Source organism: Diorhabda sublineata, chromosome 3, assembly GCF_026230105.1.
Source record: "Diorhabda sublineata isolate icDioSubl1.1 chromosome 3, icDioSubl1.1, whole genome shotgun sequence".
In the NCBI taxonomy this organism is placed as follows: domain Eukaryota; kingdom Metazoa; phylum Arthropoda; class Insecta; order Coleoptera; family Chrysomelidae; genus Diorhabda; species Diorhabda sublineata.
In genome coordinates this window covers 21836235-21860284 of record NC_079476.1, presented here as the reverse complement: position 1 = coordinate 21860284, position 24050 = coordinate 21836235, and the positions used below count along the sequence as shown (strand labels likewise).

The 24050-nt window shown below is 30.1% G+C and overlaps 2 protein-coding genes across 2 annotated transcripts; one reads left to right on the top strand and one right to left on the bottom strand.

Moving 5' to 3' along the window:
* Positions 1-210: 210 nt before the first annotated feature.
* Positions 211-998, top strand: LOC130441075 (UPF0488 protein CG14286). Its single transcript, XM_056774594.1, has 3 exons — positions 211-475; positions 534-668; positions 725-998. The coding sequence occupies exons 1-3, from the start codon at positions 271-273 to the stop codon at positions 982-984; spliced, it is 600 nt and encodes a 199-aa protein (XP_056630572.1). The 5' UTR covers positions 211-270; the 3' UTR covers positions 985-998.
* A 1384-nt stretch (positions 999-2382) lies between these two features.
* On the bottom strand, positions 2383-23423 carry LOC130441073 (SET and MYND domain-containing protein 4-like). Its single transcript, XM_056774593.1, has 13 exons — positions 23225-23423; positions 23018-23118; positions 22730-22961; positions 12360-12534; positions 9499-9649; positions 8282-8449; positions 7528-7822; positions 6235-6521; positions 5738-5918; positions 5298-5448; positions 3655-3780; positions 3436-3598; positions 2383-2535 (listed from the first exon to the last, which is right to left on the bottom strand). Exons 2-13 carry the CDS (start codon positions 23107-23109, stop codon positions 2415-2417), a joined length of 2142 nt encoding a protein of 713 aa, XP_056630571.1. The 5' UTR covers positions 23110-23118; positions 23225-23423; the 3' UTR covers positions 2383-2414.
* Positions 23424-24050: the final 627 nt, after the last annotated feature.

Below are 24050 nucleotides of genomic sequence, written 5' to 3'. Positions count from 1 at the left end.
CATGTGATAAATTGGAAACAAAGTTTTGGTAATTTAGCATGATTAATTTTACATTTCTTATTTATAGCCATGGTTTAGATATCATGTGCTGTATATCATTAGCATGTTCCAAGATAGAAACTCCATTTACAATAAATCATGATATGGCTAGCGATTGAACAGGGCCAGGTGGTTTTCAATTAATCGATTAACGTTTACCAAAACATAACCTTTGTTTTTAACAAAACGTATGTTTTGGTAAATGTTATCTGCGAACACAAGCTTCTTAACATGCCACCCAATAAACTTAAGCTACATAAAACTACAGGAAAAAATACATCAATATTACAAAAAACTATAGAAAATACACCGGGATATCAAGCCAGCTCATCAAATGTAGAGATATCAAATGAAGAAAAATTCGAGATAGAATTATACTGGTGTGTGCAACAATTGCAAAAAGCTCTAAGTTCTGGAAAATTGAATAATAAACAAGGTATAACTGTTATGTAAATTGACTAAATTAATTTCATGTATAACATTTATGTTTCTAGTTCAAGATCATACCAAATCTTTAAATATTTTAATGAGTAACACAGCACCTGTAATTAAGAAGAGGCAGGTAATGAGGATGGCATTTGGAGATTATAGAGAAAAAATGGCAACAGAGGAAAAAAAATTGTCAAAAAGTGAATATTTAAAGAAATTTGTTAGTCTAATCAATTTATTCTTATTTTACTTGTAGGTGCAACTAATATGAAACTAAAACCTGCTACAGCTAATAAAAAAACAGTATTTTTAAAGAAAAGTGTATTTACATCAAACTTGGACAATAGTTTTAAATTCAATTTTAATATAGATGACAGTAACAGTGAAGAAATAGAAAAAGTTAATGCCAATGGTGAAGAGCAAAAACATATTTCAAATGATAATACTAAAAACTTTCATTTTGTACCTTCAAATAATAGTTTTAGGTTCGGTTTCAATGTTGAAGATGAATTATAATTTTGAAACACAAATGTTTTTTTTCTCATCAATTCATTTAAATAGTTAATTTCAATATGACAAGATTGGGTTTTTATGGCAAAATTTACTTATGCTGCTTCTATATCAACTAGTATGTCACATTACATCTTGTGTTACAAAAAATCAGTGATAAGTTTGCACCTTTTTCTGACTTGTCAGTTTACCCCTATAGCTTCTTTAATGAAATTATGTTTGTGGTGAAACATTGGATTTAAATTATGCTTTAACAATGAATTTGATTTCAAGTTGTAAAACAGTGCAAAAGACATTCATAAAATGTTGACACCTACCTATGGTATAAGATTTTAGAAGTGGAAATAACTCAGTTGAGATAGAGGTATGGTCAGGATTTCTGTCACTATTCCTGAAATCGAGAAGGTCACGACTTCGGGCTTGACAGAAGACCTATGTGCTTAACAATCCTTGGCTGCCTACTATCCTACTGTTGAACCACTGAGACCTTCAGTCATGGATTCAAAGTTGAGATAAGTGCATTGCTAGGCTAGAGCAATGTTTTGGAAGAGATTAATGATAATAATAAGTTTGCTTACCATTTTAAACAATTGTTTTTAATAAAATAATCTACCATATTTTCTATCTAACATTCTATTTTTTTTTAATTAGTTAAACTAGATCATCATTTGATATACCATTCTATGAACTAATAGTCAGTAAAATGAAGTGATGAGAACTGTTTCCACTCTCTGGTTGATTAGAAAAGAGTTTTATTTTCTCCTTATTCTTTGATAACTCCTTCAACAAGTGCTATACCAAGATCTTGCGAAAATTGTCATTTAATATGTATCTTGGCGCATCTGATACCTCTCAGTCGATTTGACTTTTTTGAGAAATGGATGCTTTCAATTTCCTAAAAGATACTAAAAAAACTACCTTCTTCACGTTCTGATTAGTTCCATGTCACCTTTCTTGATTAATACCTTATATAGTTTATATTTCCTTCTAAGGAGAATGAATAATTTTCTAAATCTTAGGTATGTATGTGAATCTAAATGTTGAGTGATGTTAGATGGGTATTCAAGCTTTGTCAATTTCAGTTATAAATAGCAACTTTATCACAAATTCTTGCTCAATTTTTAAAATCTGTTTCTGTTGCTAATGGAGGTTTAAAGAAGACATATGTTTGTTTTAATTCTAGTACTCAATGTCTGTCACTTGGGTATGATTAAAGTTAAATGATAAAAGAAAGGAGATCTTTGTGTCAAGGTTTTCCTCATGTCAAGGAATTTTTTCTCAAGTCGATCTTGCTTACACCTAAATGGAGGTTAATACAACATATTTTTAGAAACGTATCAATTTTTCGGTCACTGAAAATGTAATATATACTTTTCCAGGATCATGCTTGTGAAAATGAAACAATTTTTTGTGTTAGTAAAATATATTATAAAAAATTATTTGTTTGATATAAATTGAATTTTTCTGCTTAATCTATTTGTTATATACGCTGGGTAATACAAATTTAGTACCATTTTAGCCTCTCTTATCATGTGTTCAACTTTTTGGAGAAAAGCTCTGAAACAAAAATTAGAAGTTAATATATATACACATATACAGGTTGTAATCAATACTATGGTGAATTCTTCTATTAAATCCGATATAAAATTTGAATTATTCTTCTTAAAAGTACTGCATTAAGCTAGTAGTGCCCTTATTCCAATGTTGAATCTAAAACCATTTCTAGAAGTGCTGTTTTGGAACGGTATTTATCTTCTCTGTGATGGCCTGCTTAATTGCAAGAATGATCTCAAAACGTTTCCCTTGTGGCATTAAATTTTGTGATTATGAATAAGAAAGCTGTTGGCCAATTTTTCACATGCCATTTCGCAAATTACCCCAATCGCCTATTTTTTCATCACCATTGACAACTTTCAACATTTCAATTTTCTCAACTTTGCTATATATTCATTAAAATGACAATACCTCAACTTACAACCTTCAACTTTGAATTAATAAGAGCAAGTGTACGCTAGCAAAAATCCTCACACATTTTCCCTGCACTGGTAAAGTGGAGTGTGAATACAAATACACCGTTGATTTCATTATAATTAACATGATGTTGTATTAAAATTTACTCTGGTAGACTGGAAGTATAAGTTGGTTACATTGACATTCATATGTTCACCAAATTATTTTTTCCAATCCTGTCTAAATAATAATCACTTTCAAACAATTATTAAAAGCAAAAATATAGTGAATAAAACTACGAGTCAAAAACTTTTAATTATCGAAATAAGCTAAGAAGGTAAAAAAATTTGTAGTTAATGAGCATTTTCTATTTTTCTAAAAAACTTACAACTAAGCTGTCATTTTTGATATACCTTGGTGGAATATCAAAGAATTTTATAACATTTAATACTTTATAATAGATTACATGTATCTTTAACACATGAATAGTGAGGGAATGTTGCTTACTTTAAATTCGTACAATTCTTAGGGTTCCCATTTTGAAGACAGTGCAAAATGGCTAAAGCAGCTTCATAAAGTTTTGTACCAATCCCTCGCGAATTATTACCTCTTCTAGCTTTCTCATTCTCTAACCATAAATGGAAATACTTGAACATATTTTCAGCATTCCCTAAAAAATATAGAAATAATCAAACGTATAAATAATCACATATAATTCAAAATTACCTGATTCTACATAGTAGCTGTAAAGTCTATAGTAAACTTCTTCGAAATCTTTGTGGTGCTTATAAAGTATTTTTTCTCTTATTTTCAAACATTTGATTAAAAGTTCAAGTTGGTTGATATCATCATCTGTAAAAAAATTACTAATTTGAAGCTTTGTTGTGGTTTCAAAATATTTCGTAAGAATCTTAATTTTTTTAATAGCTAACAGGGTAATGAATTATCAAGCATAAAAATAAAATCGCACCTCCGCTCAAATAGTCAAAAAAAACTATCGTTAATGAACATTTTAATTTTATTTTTCAGTTTTCGGATGATAATTCAAACACTGACAGTTACCTCAAACATTTACACAATATTTGAGATAAGAGTTTATTAGCACTAATAAAAGAGATTCCTTCAAAACGGTACGAGCTTAAACAGTCTTATTTAATGTATTCAAAAAAATGTCTTTCAAAACATTCACTATAAAAGTAGATTTTGAGCTCAATATAGTATCACCGGATAATAAAATTTCAAATTTTCATTATAGAGATATGAGCAATTTTTTGACTTATGACACTATTTGAGCGGAGGTACGAAATGTTTGCTTCAAAACGGCACAAGCTTAAACAGCCCTAATTAATGGACTCAAATTCCTTCCAAAACATCTACCATAAAAGTAGATTTTGTGCTCAATCTAGTATCGCTGGAAAGAACTTTCAAATTATATATATATATATATATATATATATATATATATATATATATATATATATATATATATATATATATATATATACTAACCATTACCATTGGTAATGTGAAGATGGGTCCTTATTGCATAAAATCCCCAAAAGGCAATATCGGAACTAACTTGCATTGAATTAAACTAACTAAATGAAATTGCTATAATCCAAAATTCTGATAAAAAACTCTACTTATACAATCTGTATGATTAATTGCAGAACTTTGTAATTTTAGTGTCAAATAGAGGCCCTACTAACCAACCTTAATTTGTTTAAAAGAAATTCCAACAACTCTGGCAAATATGGAAATATTGGTGAAATATTTTAGTAAAAAGCTTAAAGAATCTGAATTAATTTCCTTCAATGACTTATCCGAACCTCAAAAGCGACTTGCAACACAACGGGTTGTCATGATGAAAAACAAATGTGTTTTTCCATGTTTCCGAATTAAAGGTTGTTCCTTTTGCACCGAACTATGAACGTATTACATCCTCACAATGGAAGAAAACCAAAACCTTAAAGCTAATGGACTTTTTCAAATGGAAATAAATAATTGAGTTTACATTGAGAAGTATGAATTTTGTTTCATGGTCATGTAGCTATAAAGCCAACGTCCATCTCCAGGAATAATTTTAGCAATGAAATCCGGTTCTTTCATGCTAATTACAATAGGATTTTCTTTTTGTTCATCGATCAAAAGACTCAAAACAAATTTGGAATTATCTCATTTGCAATGGCAACATTAACCAGTATGTTATTTTTTCAACACTGTATGAAATATTATTAAATTAGTTCTTGGATAACTCAATGAATTGAAACATGAATTCATTTGCCATTTCCCTCTCCTGTAACATTTGAAGTACTACAGTTGGCAGATATTAAACGCATAATGATGATAAGCGAAAAACAAACTCTTACTTTGAAGGTATTTCTGAGCTTCGTTATTTATTTTTCTAAACGGTTTTATGGAATACTTCTCACCACAATTGAGGCAAAAACCAAATGTAGCATTTTGTAATTCTGGAATCAAACCTTTACATTTTGGACATAGATAACTATCCAGCATTTCCTGAAAATCAAAAATTGATATTAGTTGAATCAAACGCAAACTAGGACGCTTTAACCTTTGCACTGCTATTATTATTTCATCAATAACTACTGAAATCCAATAGAATGGGTTTGTGGGCTTATTTTAATCGGTTGCATCAGTCTTTAAGGGTAGTCCGGTATCACGGAACATTCGTTTAGACCTACTGAAATGGGACAAATCAGGGAAAGCTTCACCTACCCAACTATAGGAGTGCGTAGCAGTGAAAAGGTTAATAGGGTTCAAAGTTAAACGAAAAATTTGATCTTACCACTTCTTTCAAAGGATCGCTGCATATTACGCATTTACATTCGAAATGATACAGAGTTCTACAAGCAATTTGCCTTTGCTCCCTGTTCATACCGCGGTAGTCAATACCGTAACAATTAAATACTTCTTCGTTTTCCTTTATATCTTCCAAAGCTTTTACAACAATCGTATCACAGATAAAACTGAAAACCATAAGTTATGAAAAATTAGTAAAAGCAACTTTCAATCAACCAAAACACGTAATTACATTAACTAACTTGCTTTTCGATTACAAAGTTATCATCTTCAGACACCAATTTAAGGTAAAGCAAATTCAACTTTATATGGAGAGCAGACGAAGTTACAGTAGTCTTATCAATACTACAGTGAATAAGGTGAAATAATAAAGACAATGGAATGTACAGAAATCAAATTTAATTTACTTAATTCATCAATTGTTGACGTTGTTTGTATAAGCTAAGCGTACAATCTATCGGGGAATCACAGCAGTATACTTACAAATTCGTTACATTTGGTCGGCACGAGTGATTCATAATACTAACAGACGGAAACATTCCACAAGCAATCGTTATAAGGATATCAGGAAAAAGTAAATCGGTGGACGAATAAGTCCAATGTTCAATAATGCTAGAATTACAGGATAGCTGGGCGATATGTTTGGTAATTAAACCTCCTATGTATTGAACTAGCACACTGAGATCGTTTCGAGGACAATTTTTTTGTTTAAGAAACCACATGAAAAAATCTGTGTACTTCTTTAAATATGTTACTACTATAGCTGCCATCTGAAAAATAAACGTTTATCATTAGTTTTTCATTGGAATATAATATGTATATTGCAACATGCCATTAGGCTTGTTACGTTTTTCTTCAAAAATTTTGAATATACCTTTGTTCGCGTATTGCGGTATAGTAGTCACTTCTAATTTATTTCAATTCTGACATTCGAGTTTTTAAAGAAATTAATTTGCTATCGACCTCAATCGAGAAGTTCGATAAAACCTCGGAATGTATTCTAAATCGTCCTCTATCTGTCTACACTTTAGAAGTATATGTGTGGTGATTGGATTCTTTATATTCGCTGGTGTGTTCAAAAAATTTCAGTTTCCTTTTGTTTAAGAAAATTTTGTATGATAGTTTTCATATAAATTCGTATTTTCTATAGAACAAATAGAATAGAACAAATTCTTATTTGGTCATATTTATAAAAATATAAGTTTTTTCGTAATAATCAGAACTCGCACATGGCTAAATCAGGTGAATAGGGGCCATCCATAAAAAACGTCACACGTTAATGGGGAGGGAGGGTATCACCGAAGTGTGACATCGTGTGACAAGGGGCATGGGGGGTCAATAGTTTTGTGACGTCATATGTTAAAATTTAAAATACTAACACGCAAAGTTTGGATGTGAATTGAAAATTTAAAAAAATTTATGAAATGTTGGACTTTATGTTGATTTTATTAGATTATTATTTAATAAAAATTAGTAAAAAATGAAAATAGCTGTTTTCTCTCGATTATTTTTAAATACATACATAAATTTAAAAAATGTCTGATGTCACATCTGGAGGGGGAGTTATAAAAATGTGACAACCTGTGACAAGGACGGGGGGAGATGTTCAAAAGTCCTAAAATTCGTGTGACGTACTTTATGGATGGCCCCTAATGACGCAAAAACTCAACTGTCTACTGTGCAACATTAACCTGCCAATATTGACAGACCTCATAAAATGTATATTAACAAAAAATATAAATATATGGATAAACATTAAACAATATATACACTTACCAAAATATATGGAGCTGCATTTTTACCCTTATAAATATTAGATACCAATCTATTAAAATATGGATAATTATCAGTTTTATCGCCAAATTTTTTCAAGTCTTCTCCAAAATCACCTTTGATAGTTCGAAAACCAGATTTCACTCCCTTTAAAACCGCTTTGAAGGCGGGAAATGCTATGCCTAAGTCGTACCAAATATTAGCTTGCATACCTTTGCATTCCCATTTGTGACATTCATTCCAGGAGGTCGTCCTACATTTTTCGTTGCAATATACACATAGTGTACAACTAGCACATCTGAAAAATAAGTGGTAAACAATGAACAGTGAAAATCAAATTAAAACAAACAAAGGCGTCTAGCACAATAGTGGTGGTATTACAACGAGGGTCGATTCAGGGAGATCCAAGTCAACCATCTGGGTACGAAAAAAAGAAAAATCAAAGACTCAACCTCAGCTTAAACTAATATTGTTATGTTAATAATATATGATGACCTTTTTTTAAAATTCTTGGCTGTCTCTTTCCTCAACTGGATCTGCAGAATTAGACAAAGAAAACATAAAAAATCTCATCTAGTTTGGAAAGGAAAAAATGAAACGGTGATTAGTTAGTTAACCGAGTTTCCAAATTGTGGAAAATAAAAAGTCGTATGCCTCCAAGTGAAAGACCAATAAATGTATAAAAAATAATATAAAGAAAAGTTATATTCGATTTAGTAGTGAAATTTCTAAAAATATATTTGTAACTTCTACTTACGGAACACTGCTGATGATATCTTTCAAGCAACTGTAACACTTGAACGAATAAAATTCTTTATTTTCTTTAAAAACTGGGGCGAATATAAATGCCTTTTCCACAAAGAGGACGTCGCCTTTACTAATATTTTTTGTTGCTACTACGTGTCTACCTCGAGTTTTGTCATACCTAAACATAACAAATAATGAGATTAATTATTTTATTAGCAACAAGAGAAGTTCAAAAGATAAAAAAACTGATTAGCTATGAAATTTTCTTGTTTTTTCAAGAGAAGAAATTTATTTTTAGTTTACTATTACCCACTGGGTATCGGTTAGCAATATTTATATTGGAATTGCTTTTTTAGTTACTAATTTTTGAAGATATACACTATTTTTTTTTTCAAATTTTATTTTTATTCTATGCCTATGGTTCCCAGATCCTTTATGGCACTGTTTAGTTACCTTTTTCTTGTCCGAAGCAGCACACATTTTATATTACGAATATCTTTGTGTTCCTGCAACCGCTACCCATAAAAATTATAATTTGTTAAATAATAAGTTATAACTAAGGAAATCCAGATATGCAAAGTGCATATTTTACATATTATATATATATATTTTAATATTTCTACCCATAGATCTTTGTAAATAGCATATTTTGCACAATTGTACAATTTTTGAAAGTTGTGCTGCTTGGGCAGGCGTTTCAAGATAAAAAAAATTATAAATCTGCTATTTTGAAACAATTACTTTCATTGTAATTCTTAAGAAACTAATCTTGAAGTGGGTAGTCAGATGGTTTAAAGAAATTGTATTACTAGTTTGTAATTCAAAATAAGTGGTTTTAAAACCCCAGGCTCCAAGATATTTGAATTGGTGACACACGGGGAAGCGGTGTTCTCTGACTTGGAACGTGGTTTGGGAGGTCGGGGTTCCCCTTGAGGTTCTCATGTATTGCAAGTACAACGTACTAAGTGAATCAACACTACGATCAAACGAAGTTAGTTCTTTATATTCGGAGGTAATTGAGGAAACATTTTTACACATCTAATGATGAAATTACAAATGAAATGTCTGTTTATTTTAAAATGAATCAATAAATTGATGTACAAGATTTTTTTTGCATATTTCCATGATGTTTGTTCAAATTTTGACTAAACTATTTGCATAATATTTTGGGGGTATCCATTTGTATATTCGGGTATCTTTAGTTATAACTAAAAAATTTGAACTAACCCCATTTTAATTTTTGAAGAAGCATAGGCAAAACTGCTGTTTTCTCCTTCGCTAAATTCTGGAAGATCATTGAAATTATCTCTTTGTACTTCTACGTTGTTACATTTTATCTTTGACTTCTTTATTTGTTCTAATTTTTCCAAATGCTTATCTGGAAATAAAAACATAAAAAAATACACTACCATGTATAAAGATATTCAATAGTCTTTACTTTTATCACCTTAGGTGTTACACTTCTTAACAAAATAGAAGCCGCAGATTCAAATGTACTCTTATGATCGCGATTAGACGGAAAAGTAATTTTTCAGACTACAGTATTAGAATCCGCTTGGTTCTAACATCATCTGTCAAAATTCTAAATTAATTTTAAGAAAAAACGACCGCATTTATTAAGGAAAAGAGTTTTAAAACAATTGTTCCACCACAACAATGTGCCTGCCCGTATTTTTGCAGAAAAATTAACGAATCGCATTAAGATGTATTGCTGCATCCGCCATATTCACCTGATCTAGTTCCAATCGATTACTCATCCCAATCCCCGAAAACCAATTTTTTAATAGTTTCAAAAAATTGGAAACTTCTTGAATAAAGACATTATGTTGAAAAATAGATTTTTTTTACAATAAAGTTTCTTTTTAATCAAAAAGTCAAATCGCCCTCGTATACTGCTAAGACGGATTTATTTAAGAGCAAGTTACAAGAATATTGGATATACACTACAGGCCAAAAGTTTTTACCCACCCCATAAAATCCATTCTTTATATTTCAAAATAATACACATAATAATAATATCAGTTATTTCTTCAATTTATAGAGGGCATGTTTATATTTTATCGGTGAGTACGACTAGTTAAGACTTGCAAGTACCGGCTGATTTATTTATTATTCTTTAATTGTGAATTATTTCTTCGGTGTAGTTTAGTTTGGAGCAAGACATATTTTTGTGAAATTCGTATACGAATTGTTTTCTTTCTGGTAAATTCAGACTCGTAAGTTTTATAATGGGTAAAACCAAAAAACTATTGGTTGAAACTCGTGCATTAATCGCAAGTCTTTCACAGTCTTAGCAAAAATATCCGTACTTTTGATGAAGAATTAAAAACACTGTGGACTACAACGTGAAAAAAAAATGTCTCCTCCTGTAGTTTTAGCGATAGAAAACGTTCGTGGGACTTCGAAAAACCACAACCGATGAAGATGAAGATAAAACGTATTTTATCGATCAGTAAACATGACCGACAACTCACGGGCCCAGAAATAGCAGCTGAGATCAATGAATATAGAGATTTGCCTTTGAGAAGCTGGCCTTTTTGGAAGGGGGGCTATGAAGAAACTTTTTTTAGACTTCAAAATAAAATTATGAGGTTACAGTGCTCGAACGAACATAAAAATTGGACGCAAGTAGAGTGGGAGAGAAATGTTGCAGAATATCCACAAAGCGGTACTGGATGATCGCATATTAACTGAAAATTTGAACATGAGAAAGCTGGGCGCAAAATGGATGCCGCGTTTGCTCGTGAAGATGTTTTCATCGAGTCGGGAGAACCGGTTGCAAGAAGACAAAAACCGCTCCAACTGCAGGCAATGTCACGGCGTCGGTTTTTTGGGATGCACGAGGGATAATTTTCATTGACTATCTTGAACAAGGAAAACGGCGAACTTATTGCTAAGTTTGAGCGAAGAAATTAAGCAAAAACGGCCGCATTTAGCTAAGAAGAAAGTGTTGTTTCGTCAAGACAATGCACCAACCCACACAACCGTTATTTTAATGGCCAAAATGAATGAATTAAAGTTTGAATTGTACCCTAGTCGCCAGATTTAGCCCTCTCAGATTATTTTCTGTTTTCAGACTTAAAAAAATACCTCGGTGGTAAAAGATTTTCAAACAGTAAAGAGATGATGTCGGCTATTTCTAGGAGCTTAACTATAAAAAGTGTATAGAACTTATTGAACATCGCTGGGGAAAGGATATAGAGCTAAAAGGAGATTACGTTAAGAACTAAATATATTTTTTTCCAATATTTTTGTGTTTTATTTTGTTAGGCCAGGTATTTCTGGAACCATCCTCGTAATAAAAGCAAACGGGGATTACATGGATGAATTAAAAATTAAATATGTAGTAATTACATATGTTCTTTGAAATAAAAATACCAAAATCAATTTGATACACGCTGTATATCGTTGGAAATATGTCCTCTCCTCTTTGTATTGAAATACGAGAATAGGCTCGTCATACTGTACTATAAAATATCTATTTCAGAAGGAGTATAAGTTCTAAAAATAAATATTAATACTCTCAGGAAAAACTAATAAACGAAGAAGCCATGCAATAAGGGGAAACTGTTTATAATTTGTATTAAACTACTTCTTGAAATATGTAGATTGTACTAAAAATACCCGTTTAAAGAAAGATAATTTTTTAATAATATCAAACCTAGCATTTTTTGGTTAAATTAAGAAAAAAACCTTTGATATAGTGAAGGTGTTACGAATCGAAGTCGTCAATTATCGCTGACGAACAAGTAACAGGTGACAACTAAACAGTATGCACAGAATATAATAAAAAACATTATATGTTTTAATTTTTTCGCAATGTACCGGGTGTGCAACTAAAAACGGCCGTCGGCGATATCAAAGACGATGGAATTAAACACGGTGTACGAATATTTTAACTCTAAAGATGCACATATTATTATATCTTGGACCGTACTACGTATTATTTCGATAATTCACACTATTCTATAAATTCTATGAACATTTTTGTAACTTCACTATTATTTTTAGGGCTAATTTGACCTGACTAATTATTTCATGTTCAATTAAAAGTGAACATCAAAAAATTAGTATAAGACAACACTTACCTCTGTCGTCTACTAAAGTTATAGACAGAAATCTTTGAATTTCTTCAATACATTTGTCGAAATCGTCCTTTCGTCCAGATTCATAGTAACAATCTGCTTTTCTAAAGTAAATTTTTGGTATAAGATCAACTGGATAATCTGTGTTAAAACACAGATCGATATCTTTCAAACAGTTCTAAAACATTGATAAATTTTATAGTTAGACCATTTTTTATTAATTTTTTAATTATCGTGTTTATATATGATTTATTTAACACTGAATAGCACATTTTTCATAATCCAAATATAACATCATAGATCAGAGACGGAGAGTTTCTTAAATAAACTGTTTTCCATTATTTGTTTTCCTAAAATTTATGAAAATACTATCGAGTGAAAAAATTTTTATCTAAAAGAAAAAATAAATAAACTGGAACCTTAAACTTAAAACCAAATTTGTTTCAGGTACTACTTTTGTCAATTAGAAAGTACCAAGCAAACTACACAGCGTATGACAAAACAACTCTATTATCTTTTACGCGTACAAACAAAAATTTAATAATTACATAAAACCAGCAGGGTTTACAAATCAATTTGTTTTATTATTGCCAAAAAAACGATAAATTTATTATGAAATTCCATATTATGAACAATAAATTTGTTATTGACTCATTAATTCTTAGACTGGAGCTGTCCTAAGGGGCCTATCTCATAGGCTATGCCAATGATGTGTATGTCAACAATGATGTCAATATGTCGAATTTGACATTGCTGTTATAAAGTTTGACAATTTTAATGGTGAACATACTCAGAATGTGTTGTTATACGATTGCTATTTGAGGCGTTTTATCTTTGTCAAAATATAGAATTAAATCGCTAACGTGCGATGATTTTCTATGACTTTCTATGTGGATTAAAATAACAGCAGTGTGCAGATCAACTCATTTGGACTTTTAGGGATGAAGCACCCTCTCGAGCCACTGTTTTGAACTGGTTTTCGTAAAGGTCATCCAAAATCAGCTATTGTGTCAGAAAACATCGATGCTGTGCGTAAACTGATATTGCAATATCGTCATGTGACATACAGTGATATTGAGACATACTTGGGCATTAGCTCCACTTACAAACATTCAATATTGCATGAACATTTGGCTATCAAAAATATTTGTTCGCATTGCATATCCCAAATTTGATAATCGCTCAAAAAAATCTTGTGTCGATTGTACCTAAGTAACAACTATCGTAGCAAGCTGATCAACATGTGCGTAGAATCTACAATTCGCAATTCACTATAAATTTGTTGTAGTACTTTATTTTCAATCAACAATATAATTTCTTCATTGGTTGTTTTAGACAAATACCCTACCAGGGCGCGCATAAAATTTTAATGTTGAGATAAAAATGGATCAAATTCAGCAAGAAACTCTACTGTTCCTAAAAATTCCCATTACGGGGATATCCAATTCGTTCTTTACTTTTTTCCGCCTCTAAAATTCTGGCATTAAAAAAATTATGCCAGCGTAAGGCCCGGGGATGATAAATTAGTTTGCGTTATTTGTTTGAAGACACAAAAAAGCCGTTGAAAGTAAGTTGAAGTACGGTAACAATTAATGATACGAGTATTTAATATCTACATTATTATATTTTTAAATTTATTATAATAATTTCAATTAATGTATATAAATGAGGGGTAGATATGGACCGTTCATTACGAAAGTTATGTAAGTCTATTTGCTTTTCTTTCGAGGAATTTCAAGGTTAAAATATCTGTTAAATAATAAATTGTATGTCAGTCAATTTTTGCAATGTTTCTACTGGTTGACCAATAGATAATCTGGTTATATGATTTTTTTGGGTCAATTACAATTTTGAAAAATTAAATATTACTCAATGTTAAACCAATTTTGTTTACAAATACGCTTATATATATACTGTGTCGTCAAATACATGAAATGATTCTTGTAACAGATAAATAATCATCGATGTAAATTTTCAAATGTAAGAGTCCAGCCCTGGTTCGTTAAAGACTAATTTCTAATTTTAGTTTTGGAATTTTTTTGTGGCAAATACGACAAAAAGTTACTGAAATAAATATAAATACTGTTGTTTAGAATCAACATTCAGATCGCTATACCAAACTTGTAAATTATTTGCCAACTAAATTTTTTGTTCAATTCACACATCAAATTAATCAGTTGAAATGAACTACTTTTATTAGACGTTTTAAATACAATGTTAACCTAATAGGGAAGTTTTACTTCTGTTTTTAAATAATGCAATGATAAAAAATACTGCTTGGCGTTTGATTTTTTACGTTTTGATTTGGTTTACCCCACGGCCACCATTTTGGCATAGATCAGCGTATACTTTGATTGCCTAATAGAGTACGGGAGTGCTGACGTCACACGCCCGCCATTGTTAGGGCAGGTCAGGGATCAGTTTCCAAAGTTTTAACTGCGTTGACGATCGTATATGTGTTAAGTGATTTGATAAATTTTGCATAAACATATCTTCTGACACAAAACTTCATCGTATACAACAGTAAATTAATTAAACACTTTCTAAATAACTTTAAGAACACACACTACCTCACAAATTTTGTTTGGAAACTGAACTATAACCTAGAGTAACAATATGATTGTCTATGTCACTATCTTATGTCAAGACAAGTGTTACATAACAGACACATCTGCTAAGCCACTTACCTCTGTCAATTGGATTCAAATAATTGATGATGAATTTGACAAAATTAACATTCAACTGAAAATGAATTACACGATACATCATTTTTTCAAAAAAGGACTAGTATCACTTTCAAAATAAACAGTCCATATGTTTTTACAATGACAAAAGTTGATTTCTATTCAATTCGGATATAACAATATACAATATGTCATATCTAGAGATGGAATATGAACGTTTAAATTAGATGGTTTAAAAAATGTACAATTAAAACAGAAAAATGCTGTTAAATAATATAATTAAACTTTGAAGACATATACGATTATTTAAAGACCACTTTGTATAAATAAAACATGCATAAAATTCATGATGATATACAGATAATTCTTAATAAACTACTCTACAAATAGAGTAGGGATCCACCAATACTGATGCTAATCCAATATAAAAAAAATATATTGGATATCAAAATTTTTGTCAGTATTAGTCGATAGTGAAAGTTAGTATTAAATATTTGAGACTTATTTCGTAGAGATAATACTGAAGAGTATTTTTTATTCACAGAATCAGGGTATCGGTTTACTATACATATAAAGTATCTGTATATTCATCTTTTGTATAAATGAAAATGATGCTATAAATAATGATTAATACAATGTTTTAAAAATTATATATATATATATAACACTAAATAAATAAATTTTATCTACTTGTTAACTAGATTTTAAATAATCTATTTTTTTAATAAATTTTATTTTTACGTTAATTTTATTTACCACCGGAACAAACTGATATTCTTCACATAAGTGACATCTACCTAACCAATTTTTTATAAATAAATTCTAGTATTACTATTTAAATAACTGACCAGTACTTCTAATGATCCATGCCTGCTTTCATTATGAGAAATTTTACAAGGTGTCCCAATAAATTTAATAACACAACAGTAAGGAACTACTGAGCATTTTTGTACTTCATAAATTCGTCTAAGAATACCTTAAATCTAATTTTTAACATAATAGTATTAAACTAATATTTTGCACTTTTTGTTGGAGTACTATAAAATTCGTTATGGTGTCAATTTTAAAGCATATATTCTAGTTTGTTGTGATTGTGAAATATGTGCAGTATATTTATCCTAAGTATTTTGCAAATAAAAAGAGATATCAAGCATTATGATATGTTACAAACCAAATAAATTTCAATTTATTATATTTATATATAACAATTAAATGTTAGCCTGGTCATCACATCAATCACAATTATTATTTAGGTATGTTACATGTAGATGCATTTCAATATTTTCCACATAAGAAAAAATGTTATTTAACTATCACAAATATTGAAAAATATCAATCATTCACTGTTTCTAAGAATATTAAATGGCAATTAGGCATGGTTTTTTAATAATCTGTTGAATTTTTTCAATATAAGAGTTAGGTTAGTAAAAAGTAATTAGTATAATAAAATTTGTAGTCACATAAAATTTACTTCAAGGTAATGATAAAAATAAAGTATTGAAACATGAAATATGATTAAAAAATATTGAAATATTTGTTTCATGATACAATCTGCATAATTCATTTTTTTTATTACTTTTAAATGGATTATTGATTAAAAATTAAAAGGTACTATATGTAATTTTATATCCATCTAACCTAATTTATGTTTATCCTAAAGTACTCCAAGTAGGAGCTTTTACCTTTTTAAAAACAACACTGTTAATTCAGTTTTTTAGTCATCACTCAAGAAAATCGTTAATTACAAACTTGATATTTAAGCTTAGAATTTACTATAAACCAGCATTTTTTATTGCCATCACAAGCATTGAAAATGGGATTTGACTTTTTATAAAACTTTTTTCACACAAATTACAACTAAAAAAAAGTACTCATGCTATTATACAGTTTTTAACAAAGATAAATCACTACTAGAGGTTACTCACAATCTTAAGTTTACGCTATTCAAATAAAAAAATTGTATTCATTTTCAGAATTATTTCAAGAGTTAAAAAACTGAAAGGAACAATTTATGTCATGCAACCACTGGTCTTAATATAGATAATATGTTTTAAAATGTAATAATATTCTAATTCTTTCAGAAACAGAAATGAATTATAGAAAAATGATGCATAATAGAGAATTTAAAGAGTACTTTTTTTGAATTGACACTAAAATTTATCAAGAAATTAATACACAAAAAATTCCTGTCTCATATAAAAAGGTTTAAAGTGATTAGTTCATTGTTGCAAACTTAATCAATGTATCAAGTTCATACAGCAGTTTTTTGAGATATATTTAAAAATCTAATGTTTAGCCAGATAATTTTTGCACCCTGTATATAATTTTTGACCTAATTTGGCATAAATTATTTTTCATAAAAGTATAATTTGATATAGAACAATAAATTCGTTTGAACTATGATTTATTTAATAAATTTGATGACCTACATTGAACCAGTCTCACAATTTTTTATAGAAATGATCAGTAGCTCTGAATAATTGACTTGGGACAACCTGCATACACATACTCCCTTCATATATAAAGATTATATAAGAATCTTCAAACCAAGTCATAGTGTAATTTAACTATTTAGAACTAAAAGTATATTAAAAACGCCTAATAGGTCAATATGCTGATATTTCAGCATTCGAATTATCTACATCGACAAAAATTACATCGGTCGATCCCTACAATAGAGTGAAGTATTTTAGATTTTAGACAAGTGTAAATGTAACATTCTAGCACGAATAAACTATCTAACTACTAACTAAGCTATACCAGATGCTGCTGCTGCTTGGATAGTTGATGATGAATCTGTTTCTTGATTTGCAGATGATGCCGAATTTTCTTGGGAATTGCCAGCCAAGTCTGCTCTACCTCTTGGCAACAGAGTACTGTTCAATTGTGGTTGAATATTCAATTCATGTTCGGTGAAATTGAATAAAGGTGGCAAATCATTTCCATTGGGTAAGCGAGTATTTGGCTCCCTAAGTTCGTTGAAAAAAGTATGTGCACAAGCCTGCAATGGGCTAATACGTGAAGAAGGTGTGTATTCTAATAACCTTGCTACCAATTCTATTGCTTCTGGTGGCGTCCGTGCTCTAAAAACTTGTTGCCAAGGATGAGATTTTATTTGTGGAAATTTGAATTCTGTATAATTTGGATTCATCTCTTTAATTTGCTCTTTGGTTGGAGTTCCCAATACTTTGATAATCTCCACTAACTGATCTACTCCAGAGTCTCCAGGAAAAATTGGTTGTCCCAACAAAAGCTCTGCTAAAACACAGCCTGCACTCCATACATCAATTTTGGTAGTGTAATCAATGGCACCAAAAATCAATTCAGGTGCCCTATAATATCTACTGCATATATAAGATACATTGGGTTCACCTTTGACAAGGTGTTTTGCACTTCCAAAATCACATAATTTTAACACACCAGTCTCTGGATCTAACAATAAGTTCTGTGGCTTTATGTCCCTATGACATATACCTAACGAATGAATGTAGGCTAATGAACGGAACAATTGGTACATATATAATTTTATGTAACTGATGGGTATTGTTTGCTTCGACTTACTGTAATGTCTGGCAACTTTATATACTGTCTCAGGGATGTATTCCAAAACCAAATTCAGGTACACCTCGTCTTTTTTATCTCCACTAGAGTAAAAGAAATATTTAAGTTTAACTATATTGCAATGTTCTAGCTTTTGCATAATTTGCAATTCTCGATTTTTAAACCTTTTATCTTGCAATACCTTTTTGATTGCTACTAGTTCTGAAGTCTCACACAATTTAGCTTGATAGACCACACCAAAACTTCCATTTCCAATAACTTTTGTATCTGTATAAGACACTTCTTGAGGTCTGTCTGGTCCTTGGCCAGGTCTTGCCACAACAGTGGTCACTTTACTTCCATCTTTCCCAATGTATCCACCAGAACTAATTTTCATATCTCCTAACGGTGGATTTAAAGCTTGTTTATTACCCTCTGCAAAAGAGGTAGTTCTAGGTCGGCCACTCATATTTTGTCCGACTTTTCAAATAAGAAATTAATTATATCATATTTCTCGTTGATAGACTTTTTCAATTAAATGATCACTTTTTACACTTATATGGTCATCTGTCGGACTAATAATACCTCCTGGTTCAATTAGTTAAGGTCTTCAGAGCGTAAACATTTGTTAGAAATCAAACATAAAGCACTTTTTTTCACAAAATCACTTTGTTACAGCATTTTTTAGTTTGAAATGGGCTTCACCTCACCATTAATTTTCTGATCGACCATCGACCTTTGTCGTCACTGCTACGACTCGCTCAACTCTATATGATTTATCATACTTGCACATATAAACCTTTTCGTGCATTATTTGCTAAATGCACAAATTTGATTATTTATTTGAAATTTTATGTAGTAATTTATAATTAGTACACCTTTTTTCCATTTAGAATTAAAGCATAGAAGGTTAACTGAGTCATCTGAGATCAATTTGCATATTTTTCTTCTTTTTTTAGAATTCTGTCCTCAGATATTTGGCAGGCCGGTCAGGTTATGTCATTAGACAGAACTAAATTTTAGGACTTTTACTTTATCTATTAATTATTTTTATATACTATTTACACCAATTTAATAAACACGATTTAATACAAATAGAAAAACATTTATATATACATAAGTAATGACTGCTTTAATATTCACTTCATAAACAAAAAATCAAGTTATCGCTTTTATAATTATCATCCCAAACAAAATAATTTGGAAAAATTTATAAAATTTATAGATTTATATACTGTTTTAAATAAATCTAATATTTTGAGGAAAATTTTCATTTTACAAATATTGCGCACATGCATCTTTGAGTCTGCGCCATATAAGCTTCGATCGAATGTCTAGTTTCTCCTTTTTTCTTATCTTTCTTGTATTGAAATTGATAGAAAATTTGGAAAATTAAAAATATCGATAAAGCCGAGCAACAAAGTAAATTGTTTATAATAAATTAATGTTTATTCGATTTTTTTAGTAATAATTTAAAGCACACCTTTTGGTTACTGTTTAGTATTCGCCTTTAAAATGCCAGGTGTGTATTAATTTTATTTACACACTTTTCTTTAATTGAAAGTCAATACTTTCTGTTTTTATTTGTGAAATGAATTCGGACATTGTAATAGTACAAAAAAATAAAACCATTATCAGTTAAAACATGTTTTATTGAAAAGAGGTTTTTTTCTTTATATTATAGAAATCAGGCGAATGTAGGAAACTTTTTCTGCGATCGGATAATAATAATTGTATGGCAAAAAAATATTTAAAACGTCTTGTGTCATTTTAAAGATAATTGAAAAAAGGCATGGGAAGAGTAATTTACAGGATGGGTCAAAGTATGTGCCATATATATATTTTTGGAATTATAATACATCCATAGAAACAATCTTAAATGATTATGAAGAAAATATAGTTGATAAAAATAACCATTATGTCCAAAATTTAAATAAACTAACATGGATGGAAGAGAAAACGTGAGAAAAGGAGAAATGCTCAAGAGATTCACAAAATGACGGGAATTGAAAACTTTTTGTAAGACATTCTTGATTCCCTTTTAAATCCAATTCCAGATGATAACAGGGAATAAAAAGTCTAAAACCAAGAAATTTTAAAGGAAAAGACGAAATGATTTTTCATTTAACAAATAAATTGTTTCAGAAATGTTCATTAGAAAAATATTAGAATTAGGAAAATTTGATAATGTATGTATAACAGGGGAAATAATTTGCACCTTCTCATAAAAAAATATTTACATTAATACTTATATCTATAATAAGATCATGACACAGATAGAAAATATGTCATTTAATTTAAAATTACTCATATTGGTGTTATCTACATGATGTTCCCAAGTGTGCCTTATGTTCAGTTGACTTTGCTATCTTGTCCTTTGACTTATTAGGTGATTCGTAAATCAAGATAGTCAAATGACATACCTCTTCTATAATTTGTTCCCTGGAGCACATTAAGCACAAGTTATTTGAAATGACGAGGGTTTGGATTTATGTCAAAGAAGATAATCATCTAGAATTGCCTACCAAGCATACTAGGATTTGAAATAATGGGCTCTGTCTCAATATTATGCTACAGTTTTTTAATTTTCTCTAAAATTTTGATGGATATAAGAAATTATTTCAAGATTTTTATTTTAAATTTATATTTAGGGTTATTTAAAAATAAGATTTTTTGCAAAGATTATGCACCACAATAATAAAAGATTGGAGTATTGCTACGGAGTACGAAGTAATTTTTTAAATGATACATACTGTCTAATATCTTCCCAGTAACGTAGTGGCCAATCAGGAGCTTTGGCTTGAACCTTTTGATTTCATTAGGTAATAATTTGGAATTTCATTCTCCTCCAGAGACACTCCGGATCGTCTATGATGGCTATGGTATGGAGATGGCATCTTAGATAAATGTATCCAGTTAAAAGTTCAGTCAGTAGTTGTAGCAGAAAGGCTATCTATGTGTGCCTTCTTTTGTCTTATTCCCAGTGTCTCTATTGTTCTCTGCCGATGCCGCTTTTCAAGCAGACTGTTGACAAGACGCAATAGCAAAACTTTTTGCTAGACCAAAAATAGGTTCTGGGCCCATTGGTGAGTTTGCCGGTCCCAGTAGGGCTTCGTCATTGCTCGAGTGATCAGGTACCCAAACGATCTGGATCTTGCAGCTATCATTCACCAGTTCTTGTAGGACTGTCTTACGTCCCAGCACTATACTAGAGCACATGGTCATTATGGCTTATATGGCAGCTCTGCCATCTGAGTCTATTGAGATTAGGGTGTTCCTGTGGTGTTGATTGATAATCGAGTGTCCACATTCCATCACAGAGAATCCTCAGCTTGGAAGACGGTAGTGTTTCCAAGTAAAAAAAATTGGATCATTTTGACATGACCTACATAGAAACTTGCTCCGACCAAGCCATTCATCTTAGAGTGTCTAATATCTTATGATGCTACTTTTACTATTTCTCAATGTTTCAATTTTCATTAATAAGTTTGTATTTATATCAAAATCTTATTAACTTATATAAAAATATTTACTAGTATTAATATCTTATTTCTAGAGAATTTGATTCATTAGTATGAAGTTATTTATTATCTTTACTCAATTTACCAATAACATACCAATAGACAATTACATTTATTTTTGTACTATTTTTATGAAATTGTACCTATACTAGAAATCTATGAGTAGTTTATTGATCTACAGTAGTGATGACATAGTTGAAATTCAAGTAAATTTAAAAACTGATAGAATTTTATTGCATTTTAATGTTCCAATTATGTCATTTGACCTACTTCAAAGTGCAAGTTATTCATAAATAAATTTTCACATTTAGATATGCTATCTTGACCCGACATTAAAATATTTTGATAATCTGGCTATGCTCCTCTGTAAAGTAAAGACCTAATATAAGGCCATAATATTTTTGTGGTACAGAGTACCCTCATTTAATAACTTCAAATGATATATATAAAATTTTATCAATATTTTACTAAATACCATTGTTATTATGTCTTATTAACTATTAATTTCAGTCAATCTTAGTTAGATAACAATTGTTAGGATTATAATTCATATTCAAGTCACATGAGTACATGTAATAATTTGTTTTCAATAAATTTAAATATATTAATATTAAATGAATGTGCCTACCTCATATTCTTTCATTTCAAAAGTAACTGCTGATCTGTTGGCCAAAGCAAGGCCATACTCCCTACTTCCAGGCGTGGCAGTACACAAACTCTTTGTGTAAAACTCCAAACTTTTGAGCAAATTTTTTTGGGCATAGCACTTGTTCCCTTCTTTCCTGTAAAATAATGAAAGTCCATCATCTTTCACAACCTTGTTTTTAAATTGATTCTCTAGCCAAGAGTGCACAGGAGTTCTAAAAATAAATTCTATCATTTATGAACCTATGGTTTTTTTTTATATAATTCTCACAGATCAAGATTGTAAAACTTTGCGAAAACTTCGAAGATATTTCCATCTATTTTTGTGAATTTTTCATTATAGTATGCAAGCAAACAGTCCATTGTTGATGCCTATAAAAAAAGACGACAGTCAGAATAAACAGCCAAATATAATAAAAAAATTTGAAAACAAATTAATTGCTTCAAGAGACATATTATCGAATTGAATTATACACACCTCTATGATGAATCATAAAGCTCTATTTTATTGTGATTCCATTATTTAAAAGAAAATTGACAATTTTATTTAATAAACTAGGTTAGACAGCATAGACACATATAAATGACAAATCGCCTCTATCCTTGAATCTGTTTATGGCATGAATTTAGAGCTACCGCACATCTGTATATCTAACCTACAGTGCATTCGACCTATTAACTTTTCTTGAGGGTATTTATTGTATGATCAATCCAGATTGGATAGAGTTGATATTCCAACTGTAACATTACTAGGAATACGAAATTTGACAACTATTTAAAGATGAAGATAAGTTATGTCTTTTTCTTCAAATAGTAATACTCATGTAGACGAAACAATGAATTGCCCATGTGCTGCATGCAATAACAGGATGTGGCAGTGTATCAACTACCTTTGAACAAGGAAAAATTAAAATATCAAATAATTTCAAAGAAAACTAGGATTCAATACCGCATGCACAAAAATTGTGAGAACGTGAGTTATCTATTGACGAATGAGTTGAAAATGGTTGTCAACAAGACTTCCAATCTTTCCATTATTTTTGTCTTTTCTGTTAAAATTCTACCATTCTCATCCTTTATGTATATTTAGTTTTGTTTTCTACTCTTTATTAAAGATTTTGTTGTTTGTTTTGTGGTTACCTTTGCCATCTTTTTCCAGTTTGTTACCAAAGTCTGTCAAACTCAATTTCTTTGCTTTAGCTACCACATATTTTACTTTCTTTGTTCCTTGTATTTTTTATAATTTTCTATTCTTCTGCTTGCAAGGGTAATTTTTACTTATTAAACTTATTGTTTTTTGTTGT